This window comes from Cyrtonyx montezumae, unplaced genomic scaffold (assembly GCF_038088225.1).
Source record: "Cyrtonyx montezumae isolate F1298 unplaced genomic scaffold, pur_monq_1.0 scaffold_8, whole genome shotgun sequence".
In the NCBI taxonomy this organism is placed as follows: Eukaryota; Metazoa; Chordata; class Aves; order Galliformes; family Odontophoridae; genus Cyrtonyx; species Cyrtonyx montezumae.
Genome location: NW_027072089.1, coordinates 44,015,858 through 44,029,293, shown reverse-complemented (window position 1 = coordinate 44,029,293; position 13,436 = coordinate 44,015,858). Strand labels below are relative to the sequence as shown.

The following is a 13,436-nucleotide window of genomic DNA, read 5'->3' as shown; positions in this document are numbered from 1 at the left end:
GTTATCTCTGGTGCATGTGCTCTGTGACTTGGAACAAAACAGCAGTGAGATGAAATGGAGAGAGATTACACAGCATGTTGTGGTTTCTTGATTAAAAAGAGCAAGGCTGGAAGGAGGGAGGGAGGGACTGTGATTTGTCTCTTTCTTCCTTCCTCTGGTAATTTCTTTCTCTATTCCAGTTTAAAAAGTGTGTTCAGATGTAAAATTTAAGAATTAATGTTTTGAGGAGAACTTCTTTTTCCTGAGGTGATTTATTTCATTTTCCATTGTTCTGTATGCTGTCGTGAACATGGAAAGTGATAGAGTTAAAAGCGAATACAAATTATCTTTATAAGTGAAGGATTTTAAGCCTTTCTAAAGTTAACACAAGAAAACTTCTTAGTAGCTCCCTTATCAATAGCCAAGGAGAATGCAAAAGCGTGGGTGTTGATGAGAGGGGAAAAAATCCCATCAGGATCTACCACGTTTTGTTTTCCATTATTTCCCCCCCCTTAAAGCTCAAGCTAAGCTGTCACAGCAGATTACAGGAAGTTTTATTTTGCTGAGATGTTTTTAAATGTGTTTTTCTGCATGAAGGGAGGGGTGGTGGTGCCTTTTCTTATTATTATTTTAAATACTTTTTATTTGAGCTGTCACATTTCCAGACTTATTGTCTTCATTGTTCTTGCTGATCCCTAAAACAGGGTGCCTCAAATCATTTGTCTCGTCTTTCCTTCCTGCCTTTGTGTAGGCTCCTTGCCTGTACAGCAGGGAACTGGGTGTGTGTGTGTGTGTGTGTGTGTGTGTGTGTATATATATATGTATATATATATATATAATTTTTTTCCACAACTGATTTATTTTTCAGATGTCGGACTCTCTCAGGATCACCCAGACCAAAGAACTTTAAGAAGGTTCATTTTATCAAGAACATGCGGCAGCATGACACCAGAAATGGCAGGTACTGTGCTTGCAAAGGCAGCTGCTGGGGCATGGGAGCAGGGAAGGTTCAGTATCCCTATGAAGCAGGGCAGTGTGCACTTCCCATTACCAAATGGGCAATGGGAAATCAATACAGAACATTAAAGTAGCTCATGAAAGTGCAGGCTCCTTATTTGTTTGGATACCAGTTAATGACAGTGCTAGTCAATAGATTTGCAAGGCCTGTGTCTATTAAGGGGTGCAGGGCTGAGTGTGGAGTTAGCTGAATTAGCAGGGCTGCCTGTTGAATGAGGCTTACCTGACTGAGGAAGACAGCTGCAGGGAAAGGTATTAAGATTATCCTGAATTATGAATGTGGCAGATTCTGGGTTCACCATTGTGCCCTGCCATGTGCAAGGTGCTCACTGGGAAGCATGTAGATGGGGATGGTTGTGACAAGGTGATAAGCGAGATCCTTATCTTCTGGGAAGGCATAGGCAGGGGGAGTACTCAGGGACACTGGGAGGTGTATGGCATGGTGTAGTTGTGACCTTGAGTGCACCCTGGGTGGGGCTGTGCACTACCCATCTCACAGCCATAGGCAGCAGTGGAGTTGGGCAGCAGCATGCTTTCCCTTGTTCCAATGGTATGGTGTCTGTCTTGTTCCCATCAATCACATAGGTTCTTTATTCTGGTATCCTTCCATCTCAGAAGTGGAGCTACCTTCTCCTTGCTTATAAGGACACTCTCTCCTTTTTCCTAAGACATTTTCACCACGTGCTTTATGATCCAGTTCTTTTCTGTACAAGCCTAGGTTAATCTAGGTTACCTGATCAGATTTTGTATAAATTAAACTGTCTTGCTGAGAGCTGGCCCTTGCACTTAATTGTTCCCATAAAGCTGCAGTGGCCAAGAACCATGTATATAGTCCGTGGAACAGTTTGTGGGCATAGCCTGTGTTTTTCATGAAATGTGGAATTGAATCAGTAGACTTTATGTCATAGAACTATGTTCATTGTAGAATCATTTGAGTTGGGAGTTGGACTAGATCACCTTTAAGGGTCCCTTCCCTATAACAAAAAGGGACATCTAGAGCTAGATCAGAGACTGGTTAGGCCTGACCTTGAGTGTCTCCAGGCATGGAGCATCCACCACATCTCTGGACAACCTCTTCCAGTGCTTAACTACCCTTACTGTAAAAAAGCATTTTTCTTTATATCCAGTCTAAGTCCTACCTCTTTTATTTTGAAGATTTTCTTTTAGTTTGAAATTCTGATGTAACATCAAGCCACAGCTTGTATATTTCAAATTCTGGGAAGTTTATCTTGGATAAAACAAAAATACCTTGCGTTTATTCTCATATATACAGTTGAATACAGTGAAAGGTAGTTATCAACATAAATACCACAGAATGTGGCTTTGGGAAGTGATAGATTTTTTTTTGAAACTGCTTTTGTTGCAGACAGATGCATGCAGAACTATTGACTTAGCTACTGTCTGACTAGCAGCTCATTATTGTCTGTACAACAAATGTGTAGAATCAAACTCTAAAAAGCAGCTTTCCAATTTTAGTCTGGTTTGTACATGAATATATGTATGCTCTGGGAATCTCTTACAGCAAAATAAAAACACTTATTCATAAGGTATTATGCAAATTCAGAAGGAGTAATTTCTGAGATATGCAAATAAAAATATATGCATAAGCTTGATAGAAATATTAGCTGTAACAGAGAGAATAAATGGTTTGTAAACAATCTACGGAATCACTCATTTTCTCCATCTATTACAAAAATAGATTTGCAAGGGTAGATATGTACAGCATTTTGGCTTAACTTATATATCAGTCATTACATGTGATAATAAAACATTTTTCTTGCTAAGAAAACAGTGCCTAACCTTTTGTTATTCAACTGGCTTTTTATCAACAGACACAGCTTTCCAGAATATTTCTGCAATCATAATAAAGATCCCTTTATCTATAAAGAACTCTTTATCTAGAACACAGATACAGCAAGAAAAGAGAAGCAGTTTAGAAATGCTTTTCATTCTATGGATGAAGAGCCACAATGGTATTCACTAAAAATAAAATATAAAGTCAACACTTCGTGTCCTCTAGGGCTATCTCTAGCAGTAAGTAATCTGAGCACGTACCCTGCTTTTCCAAGGGGTCTGGATGTTGTTGCAGTCATTGGAGTTAAGTCATTCTGGATGAAAAGGGCCCCTGGAAAGTCAGGTGAATGTGTTTTATATATTCAGCCTAGAATTAGAAATTCTGAGAACCTTCAGGACTTCACAGTTGCCTGTGACTCAAGGGAGTACAGGTATTGCAGTGCATGGGAGGTCTTTCTCCTTCCCTTGCCCAGGATCTTTTCCCAGGCAGCTCATGTGGGTTTGCAGGAAGGCTCAGCCCAGATGGAGTCAGGCTCTCACAGCTCTCTCCAAAACCTATGGCCCTTCTGTCACTGCACAGTGCCCTTTTACATGGCTTGACTTAAGGAACTCAGCTTTGGAAACATCTACACTAACGTATTTGTTAATTTGTTAGCTGGGCTTCAAAATAACTAGTGCTTTTGGTTATTCTTTCTCTGGCATGTGACTGAGTTTCATGGCAAAGAAAAATGCCCTGTGTGGATGGTAGCTTGGACTTGTTTTCTTTATTTAACTGCCCCTATTTGTGGCTCTCAACCTCTGACTTTCCTTCTCCTGGAGTGCTGAGACCTCTTCCCCTCTCATCTCTGGAGATGGCACGTGTCGAGCAGCAGTGCTCTGGTGAAAGCCTTCAACAGTCCTGCACAAAGGCAGGCCATTGGTCAAACAGTGTTTCAGTATTTCAGAACAGAGGATAGCCACCTATACAGATCACAGCATAGCAGTGATTCCTTGTAAAGCTTCCTGTTGATAGTAAAGCTTCCTGTTGATAGTTTTGTGCAGTGGTTAAACCACTTTCCTCAGATTTGTAGGATGTGGTTTATTAGAGGAGCTGGAAGACTAGGTTTCCTAGACAGTACTATCAAAGAAGTCTTGTAAAACAACACAAAATAAATTTCCCATTAAAAGACAAAGGCAAGCCAACCAATCATATGGCTTAGCAAATGTAGCCACCAGCATGTGGTTTCACCCTGTGAGACCTATTGCCTTTACTCAGCAGGTTTATTGGTGGTCTGTTCCATAAACTGTGAAGCAGAAGTTTTCCTATCTAGCAGAAACAGGCTACCAAAATAGCAACATGAGCCAACTGAACAAACAATTCAGGGTGAGAATGTGACAAGAACTTTCTGGAGTCATTCTATATAGCAGTAAAACAATACTCCTTTCCCACTCTCATGCCACTGCTTTCTCAAATTTCCATTAGGGTATGGTTCTGTTCCCAGTCCAAACAAAACCCATTGGCTATGAAAGGTCTGTTTTTGTTGCCCTTCTAATTCTGATGATGCACATGTGTACGCTAAGAGGTTGACTGAGCAGTCTCACCCCTGTTGATGGTTACTCTCATCCACTTTCACGTAATCCCAACTTAAACTTGAGACTCCAAAATGATGTCTGATACCAAGATGGCACTTATGGCCTGTGTATTCACCTTTACCTGCAGGGAAGGAGAGTCGTACTGCTCAAACACCATCAGTCACATTGGAAGAAATGTTCAGTATGTATGTTATATATATATGATGCATATCGTTTACATTGAGCCTAGATAGAAACCGAAGGAAGCACGTTATTCCTCAAATTATGTGAATTACTGATTTATGTGGATAGCCTGCCTCTGTATATGTAGTTTCATAGCATACTTCTCATTGAAGAACTTGCAAGATGAGCTTTTAGAGTCTCACACAAGTGCATGTTGGTTATCAGAGCTCTCTTGAGACATAATGATTTCTCTTAACTATAGTAGTTAGTACAACTTCTTGGTAAAATGTGAGAAATAAAAAGTGAACTTTTTTCATGAAGTAATTTTAAACATGTCACCATGGCACAAATGGCAGTCAATGCACGTAAACCCACTCTGACTCAAAGTTTTGCTTCTGATATCTGAGGTAGCTCAGATGGAGGTATGTACCATCATAGGCATGGACAAAGAGCTGAAATCCAGAAAAATGGTCTTTTCACATTAACAGTAATCTGATTTTCTTTAAGAACAGCCAGCTTCTAAATGTTTTTCCAAAGCATTCTTTATAAGGTGGTTCTGGACTTCGTGGTCCAGCCCACAGAACTTAAATTTTGTTTCTGCACAATATCAAGCCTCTAAATCAAATGTTGTTTATCCTTCTGAGATCAGCTTGTGTTGCTGTCTCCCTGATTCTATTCCAGGCTAACTCCTGAGGCTGACTGGCAACAGCCTCCTCTGGGAGCCATGTGTGGGGAGGCCTATTAACCTGGCTGTGGAGGAGAGGCTGTGTGCTCCTCTCCTGTGCTATCTGGACAGCCTTTATGTAATGAGGATCCCCTGTCCTATTGACTATGGGAAAGAAATCTGGAAAAGAGAAATACAACCCAGGGAATGTGCTGATGCTTTTTGTTTCCTTTCTGATCTGATTCCTCATGATACGCATATTGAGTTTTCTCTGGTAGATTCCCATTATTGTCTACAATGCTAACTGAAGGCATGGAAGGCACCCATTTATTTTTCTTGAAGAGAGCATTAGTGGAAGTGTTCTGTGTTCCAGAAGCAGCCAGGGGGAATGGGGGAAATATGCCTGCTGGGTACTGTGGTTTTCTGAATTCAAAGATGTTTTCTGATGTCAGCCTCAAAATCTGAGCCAAGTTTTATACAGCAGCAAACAAGGCTTTCAGTGAACAAGCAAGCTGTTGTGGGTAGCAACCATTCAGCAATAAGCAGTGGCAAGCACAAAATTAATCATATGCCAGTTTTTGGCCTGTCTTTCTCAAGTATGAAAAACTGGTTCCCCCTGCCTTATAACTTACTGCAAGCACCATGAGTTCATCTTATCTGATTTGAGATAGTTACCTTAAGTGAGGGCTGTTATGGAATTCAGATCATATTCTTATCTGCTGCAATGGTGTTTCCTGACACTGTTTGTATGTTCATTATTAGAAACAGAATCTGTTAAAGAGTAAATACAGCTTTGTTTTTAAATATACTTCTAAAGGAGAAAACAGAACTGTTGTAATAGAATTAACCAGGAGAAAGAAAATTGATCGTTCTGCATTTTTCCAAAGAGCTGACACTTGCATGCAGCATCTCTCTGGGGAGCCTGAGCCTTTTCCAAGAACTATGACTAAGCTGATTCCAGAAGGAAACAGTACTTTACAGTAAAAGGGGTACAAAATGTACAGGTGTGTAAGGTGATTTTCAGACAGACAACAAAGAACAGAGTAGTGTGCTAGGGTTTGTCATCCAGCTTTGACCATTATAGGATAAAGATGAGAAGTTTGGGTGAAATACCTCATAGAGACCTGTGATGGACAACAGTGAGAAGATCAAAAGGAGGAAGTGAAACCCTGCCAGCCAACCTAGCAGTAAGTTCTAGCACTTTGGGCCACAAGTGGAGACTTGTAGAAAGGTGAAATGTAGGTAAACTTTAACACTAAAAAGGTTAGAAGCATTAGAAATTGCCATCACTGTGTCTTGGAGGAATTTGAGGAGCAGAAGTCCCTTGACTAGTTACTTGGGGGAAGAAGGGTCTTCTCAGTATATGTTGTACAACAGTTGGTTTCCTGAAGCTAATGAGAAAAGATGGTATATTCATAAATAGCTTATTTATTTATTTATTTGTATTGTATCTCTTATATCTCACTTGAATTCCTTTTAGCTTCTTGCTCATCTCCACCTCCTAAAACTTTAATTGTTTAACTTTTGGCAGTCAGTGTAGTTTTATGAAAATCGAGCCTTGACCTCAGTGTAGTTTTGATGTTGCTTGATGGTATGCCAGAGGTCGATGGCTAAATAGTGTAGGAGTAAAACAGATAGGTTGCTCTGTGGTGGTTGATTTAATGCCACGTGTAACCTTGCAGAAGATGCAGAGATTTGGAGACTGGTCAAAAACACAAGATGGTTGCTGTAGGAGCAGCCTGGATTCTGAGATAAGCTCTGTACGGGCATATAAATTACACTTTCACAGCCAAAGGTTGAGCTGCCTGCCTGTATGAATGAAGGCATGTCATGTTTACAGGAGGAGGGATTCAGTCCTCAGAGTGAGTAATTGAGATAGATGTGGTGCTGGAGAAGAAAGGAACAAGGGGATATGTGATTAGTCATGCCCAAGTGTCAGTGCAATATCATAGGGAAGGACAGGAGAAGACTCAGGGAGTGGACTCAGGGGAAGGACCTAAAAGCTTATCACATTAGCAGAATCTGACTTCATCCGTAGAAGTCTCTTTCAAGAACAGAGAGGTGAAAATTGCAAGTTTAACGGAAAAAGGTTGTGACCAATAGTTGGATTAATTTTTTTAGTCCAATAAATGCAGAGTCTTAAGTCAGCCACTGAGTTGTGTGTATCCAAGGTGATTGTTGGTGCTCTTGGATCTGTTAGTTTTGCTTCAGGTGAGTTGATGAATCGTCAGAACAGCTCCTTAGCTCTCCTGGTAGACTCTCTTTCACTAGGACTTTACAAAAGCATCTGTTCTGGATTCCAAGTAAAATCTGTTCAGTGTCCTCTTCTTAGAAAGCCTGTATAGGGTATGAGACTCACTGCTCATTTGCTGCAGTGAGGCATCTGTTTTAGCCTTTCTGTAAAGAGTCAGTTATGCAACACCTTACCATGAGATAAAAAAAAAAAAAGAGGAGGAAAAAATGGTTGCTGATGGAAGTTATGTGGTTATGAATTCCTCAACGATAACATCTGTTGCTTTGCTTATTGTGGTGGGATTTTTAAATTTTAGTCTTTGATTTCTTTTATTTTCTTTTATATTTTAGAATAGTCCTTATCAGCAGCAGAAGATCCTTCTGTAGCATATTTTCAGTGCTGCCATATCGAGACTGTACCCAAGTCGGGTATGTATATTTATACACGTACTATTGTAGTCTTTCTGGGCCTGCATGTAGAACTGAGTACAGATAACAGAATGCCAGAGGCTAATGCTTTTAGATAACTGCTTTGAAAAAAGATAAATGCATTTAAAAATGTTTGTGTTGTGGGACATTATCAGGTTAAAATTGCAATTCTCACTTCCTGCTTTATTTATATGTGTCTTTGATTATTAAACTGGAGAACACTACCCTGTCTCAATTTTGTTCCTGAAAAATCCACGGCCTTGTTTGTTTTTTTCTGACTTCATTCATCTTTGACCAAATAAATACTATAGACAGAATAGCTTTGATTTTATATGCAGTCCTAGCTTTCTGATTCTTTCTTGTGAATATGCTACTCTTATATAGATTTCTAGTTCTACTGGGAAATAACTGAGTCTAAACATAATACTTTTTAATTGTCCTTGTAGTAATTGATCAGATTATTCACAGCTAGTAAAAAGACTGAGCTGCAAGCAACTTCCATGGAGCTTCTTTATATCCCTGGAAGGACAGAGAGCTCTGATAGAAAAGATTCTCTGGATTTAAACTGTTCTCCAAAGCTTTTTTACTCTTGCAATGAAACTGCAGAAGTAGAGGAAACTGGATTGAGAGAGGAAGTGTCATCTCAAAGGCTCTGGGCCGTGACTGCAGAGGGGGGCAGCACAGGGCTCCAGCTCTGTGCCTCTGGGGCAGAGGGTTAAGGCCTGGCAACTCTTCAGACAGCTGAGAGTTGCCAGCAGTTAGTGTTGGCTCAGTGGCTGTGGGCCCCAGCAAATCCTGGGGAAATATCCAGCTGATGCGGTGAGGTGGGTTTGAAAGACCCACAAATTGCTTAGCATCAAGATCATCCAGCTCATAGAGGATGAACTTGGCTCATATTTTTCAGTCATCTGTTTAATTCTGGAGTGTTATTTGTGTCATCTACTCATGCATCGGTAATTCAAAGAAAAGGAGATAATTTCTAATGCAAAAAGGGAAGGAAGTACCTTTGCAGGAAAGGTTGACTTGCTTTCCTGTGTCTTACAGGAGAACTCTTCCCTTAATTAAACAGGGATGACACATTAGGCAAATTTTTTACAGACTGGCAGCTTTGTTCATTCTTTTTCGGTGCATTGTCATTCATTTATTATCATTGCCCTCTAGAAATTGCCTCTTTATTGAAAAATTGAATGTATTTTGAAACACTGATGACTAGTTACATCTTCTAAATTACACTCATAATTGATCCAGCTGCAAATCTGAATATTATTTCAACACATAATGTCTTGTACCATGCTTGCACAGCAAGAAGGGATTGGGGTGAGAAGGTAAAAAGTGTCAGTACACAGCAATCCCTTCGTTAAAAAGCCAAGATGAAAAAAAAAAAAAAAAGTGCTCTCTGACTTTCTTCCAGAGCATTAGAGGAAGAGAGGAACAACTAAGTGGCACCTCCTTCCAGGAACAGCTGGTGCTAAGAACAGATGAGGCACTATGTCATAAACTGTAGCCACTCTGTTCAGGCTGCACAGTAGTTGCTTCCTACTTGACACATTTTGGATGTGTGGTAGGAGTGGTACACTGGTACCCTTTTGTAGCAACAGCATCCTTTAGCTTTGCTTTCTCTCTGGATTGTTGATATATCTGTCCTGACTGGCTTGTGTTCTGTAAACTGTAGGTAAGGTGAAGAAGCAAATAATTCCAGGGAATTTCAGACATGTCTGCAATTAAAGCAGTGAGTCCTGGCAGAAACAGGAGAGCAGGGTGGATGTTCATGTAGAAGAATCGTCTCCATGTGGCAGGAGCACATGGCAGTGTGGCTGCTACTTCTCCACCTCTGCTCCAACTTGTAGACTCTGCGGCCTGGGAGGAGACCTCTGGGCACAGCTGTGTTTTGGGGAGGCTGCCAGCCCCTGCTACATTATAGGCAGCACAGAAGAGTTCCACTGTGTCAAGGCTGGCAGCCGAACTGCGCTGACAGATCCGTTTTGAAAACCTGCCTAAAACGGAATTCTTGTTGACCCTGCTAAATTCTGTGCTCTTGGCTCGGATGGGTGGGACTTCGTGAACCCCTGTCAGCCAGGAAATATGCTATAGACCTTACCCACCATACTCTTCTAAGCTACAGTAGCAAGAACACTCTCCAAGCTACATTCCTAAATAGCTGTGCAAATACAGATGAGTGTTTGGAGGGAAACACATGCTCAATTTGAGCTATCCCTTGGAGTATCTCTCCCAGATCCCCCTCCCCTGTAACCAGGCAGGAACAGGCTTGCTGGAGTGTGGCTTTCAGCAGGATTCTGAAAGTAAGTGCACTGCAGAGCAGGGGTTGTCAGTGATGGATGGCAGGTCTTGCTACCTGCTGTTTCAGAAGACATGTCGGGTTGCATATGCTGGGGATGAGAGTGGAGAACACCATTTGCCAGGGAAATTGCTGTACTTCTCTCTTTTGCTTCTCTTCAACAAAAGTAAAAACTGAAGGGAAGTGTGTTGAAGAGAAAGAAGTCATGAACAGTGGTAATCACTAGAATTTTGTGTCTTCAGAGTTTTTCCATATTTCACTGGAAAACTAATGCTCTAGCTTACTGTGGTTTTGTGCAAGAGGAAGGTGAAGATTAAAGGTTTTGAGATGCATTCATGCTGCTGAAATCACTGAGAGAGATGTACTTATGCAGATCCAAGCCATAATGTCTCCTCTTTGAGTCTGGTTATTGTAAGCTTGCCCATGTCTTTGCTGGTGGTGTGGTGGCAGGCACAGCTTCAACTGTCTGCGTGGTCAAGAGTCAGGTAATGAGCTGAACTCCTATCTAGCCTGCCAGAGTAGCTGCAAGAGCAGACATAGCCAGATTATAGTAACATGGGGAAGGCTGTACTGCATGTCAGCAGTGGAAAAATCAGAAGTCTTGTCTGCTGCCCTCCTTTGGCCCCACAGTCCTACAGTGTTACAGCCCTAATTTGGCAGACCCTATGCACTGCTTAATGGTAAACAAGGACCATGATGGGAGAGTGGCCCCATACTGACTGCACTGTTACAGCAGTATTGCCTCTTTTATTAAATTATCAGACACACAAACTCTTTATGGTTAGCAACCAGTCTTCAGAGGCATACACTTTCAGCAGTGCCAGTAATAATGGTTGAATGCTTGGCCGTGATTATGTTTTTATGAAATACAAGGTCATAGTGTGCTGCACAGGTTAGTGGTAAGGGCTGCCAATAGTGCTGCAGGTTTGCATGTGCAGTTCTATTGTTCAGTGTACTCAAGATCTTCATTGCTAAGAGTTTTATTCATAATCTGGATTTTTCTGCTGAGCAAAATCTTGCTTACCTGGGAAACATCCATACTTGCATAGCACACAGGGATGTGCTTAGAAATGGTACTTAGAAATTTAGAGAATCGTATGTAATATTATGCTAATACTTCTCTTCATATTCCTCTTTCTTAATTAAATACAACACTGAAGATGATGGAACAGCTGCTTTGTGATGAGTAATGGAACTGAGGTTCCAATGCTCAGCATCCCCTTTTTTCTCCCTTGAAGGAGATGAGAATTAATTCCTGTGTAGTTCCATAGACTGGCAGAAAATGGGATGTAATGACAGTTATCAGAGGTGTGTCTTGTGCCACTCCCAAGCTGCTGTGGTGCACGCCTCCTTTGTCAAAGGTGAGTGGTTGCAGTGGCAGCTCACAGCAAGTGGAGCTGAGCCTTGCTGCAGTTGCTCTTCCAGGACCCACTGAGTGTAGAGGTGCTCTATGGACCCTGGTTGCGCCCCACCTGTGGTAGGGAAGGACCAGCTTCCAGGTAGCAATTCTGGAAGAGATGTACTTCCCTGGTAGTGGGAACAAGGGGACCAGTCTGAATGAAAAAGGTACCATATTGTTTTCCTCCAGAAAAAAAAAAAAAAAGGTAGCAGTTAGTTGATTTTATAGTTCTGCTGCTTTAAATCATTTTTCCTTTGGCGTACATCCTTACCACTCACAGTTTAAAAATATGTTTTGAAAAGGGTTTTTTTTAGGCTTGCTTTTGTTAGTGGCAAAAACTAAGCATTCATTTTAATTCACACATTGAAATCATACCTATTGTAGTATTTTAGTTTGAGATGTTACAAGAGCCTTTTAAGAGCTTCCAAGTTTCTGTAAAGGTCTGCCCAGAAGATGAACATAAAGGAGCTGGGGAAGGAGAAGAGCTGGCAGTGTCATGCAGATTGAGCTGGTTTTATATCCAGCTATAAAACTAGGGTCAAAGTGACTGCCTGTCACTGGGCTAGAGGTGATGAGCTAACTTACAGAAAAATCCAGAGCATCAGATAGTGTGTGTCCTTATAAAACAAGGCAGTTCACCTCATGTTTCTTCATGGCATTGAATTCATTAAGGGGTTAGAAAGTTACCCTGCCGTAAGTATAGCTGCTGAATATTGCTCTCTGGTAGCAATATAGGAGTTTATCTGACTAAGCCTGTCTCCAGTTAAAGAAAATAACACAGTATGAGTAATCAAATGGATTGAAGCACAGAAAATTGATCATTCTTCTGAAGTAAAGCATTAAGTCGTTAGATAAAAAGAATGTGATGTTCTCAGAAAAGCTGCAAACCAGTTTCATCTAGTTTCTAAAGATAGATCACCACTGAATTTAACTTCATCTGTTGAAGGCCTGGCAGGATCGCTAATGACTTCAATGACGCTGAAAGCAAGAAGTTTTCAATACAGTCACCCAAATCCCACATGTAGCTGCAGAGATCAGTCAGCCCATAGGCCTGGAGGGCTTCATTATCTAAATTCGGATATCTTTGTCCGTCTTCAGTGTTTTAATTTGTTGAGAAAGTTGTATGCAAAATGAGGCAAAAAGAAGTATTTAGATGAGTTTGTCTCAGTCCGCACTCCTGCAATCAGTTGCTTTGGCAGATCAGTTAACAACCATTGCTGTGATTTCAGAAAACAGAAATATTTACTGGAGAAATGAGAGCTTCTAAATTGCCATCAGGGTAGTAGAAATAAGCACATAGCAAAGCATTGTGCTCTCTTACATCCTACAGGCTTATTACCAAGTTCCTTGCCAATTTTTAAATGAGAACCAGTTTTTTTTTCCTTGTTGCCCTGTTGAACAAAACCTAAACTAAATGTGCATTAGCTTTACAGAAAGTCAAAGAAAACTGTTTCCCCCTGCCCCGAGTGCAACGTGACATTTTAAAACTAATTGCATAGGTGAATTTTATAGAGCTACCATTGCTCATTTTTATGAGGTTCCCTGTTCCCTCAGATTGAAGCTAAGCAATGAATGCCAAAAGCTAATATGTTGTAAGTTTTGAACTTTTACTCCATGTTGGGCAAAATATCAAGACAAAGATCTGACACCTGAATATGTCTGGAGAGAGAAGAGGACTCTGGCCCATTAGAGCAGTCATTCCAGGAGTTTCTCCACCTTTTTTCCCTGTATATTGCAACTTGAGATTTCATTCCAAGCAACACTATTGGCAATTAGGGTCTGAAAACTCTCAACCCATTAGATCTGTCAGTCCCAGTTAGTGGAAACTCTGCTTTTGGGTTGGATGGCAGCACATTTTTTCCGAAGTTGTCATTGTCTTCCTCCCTGTAAAC

The 13,436-nt window shown here is 41.0% G+C and overlaps 1 protein-coding gene across 2 annotated transcripts in view; it reads left to right on the top strand.

Moving 5' to 3' along the window:
* Window positions 1–13,436, top strand: part of CABLES1 (Cdk5 and Abl enzyme substrate 1) — a 62,702-nt gene that overhangs the window by 29,095 nt on the left and 20,171 nt on the right. The window contains exons 3-4 of one of the 2 annotated variants that reach the window (XM_065752614.1): window positions 848–940; window positions 7,772–7,849. In XM_065752614.1, the coding sequence (XP_065608686.1) occupies window positions 848–940; window positions 7,772–7,849 (171 nt within the window). The remainder of the gene's footprint in view (window positions 1–847; window positions 941–7,771; window positions 7,850–13,436) is intronic. The other variant, XM_065752615.1, reaches the window with a different exon arrangement.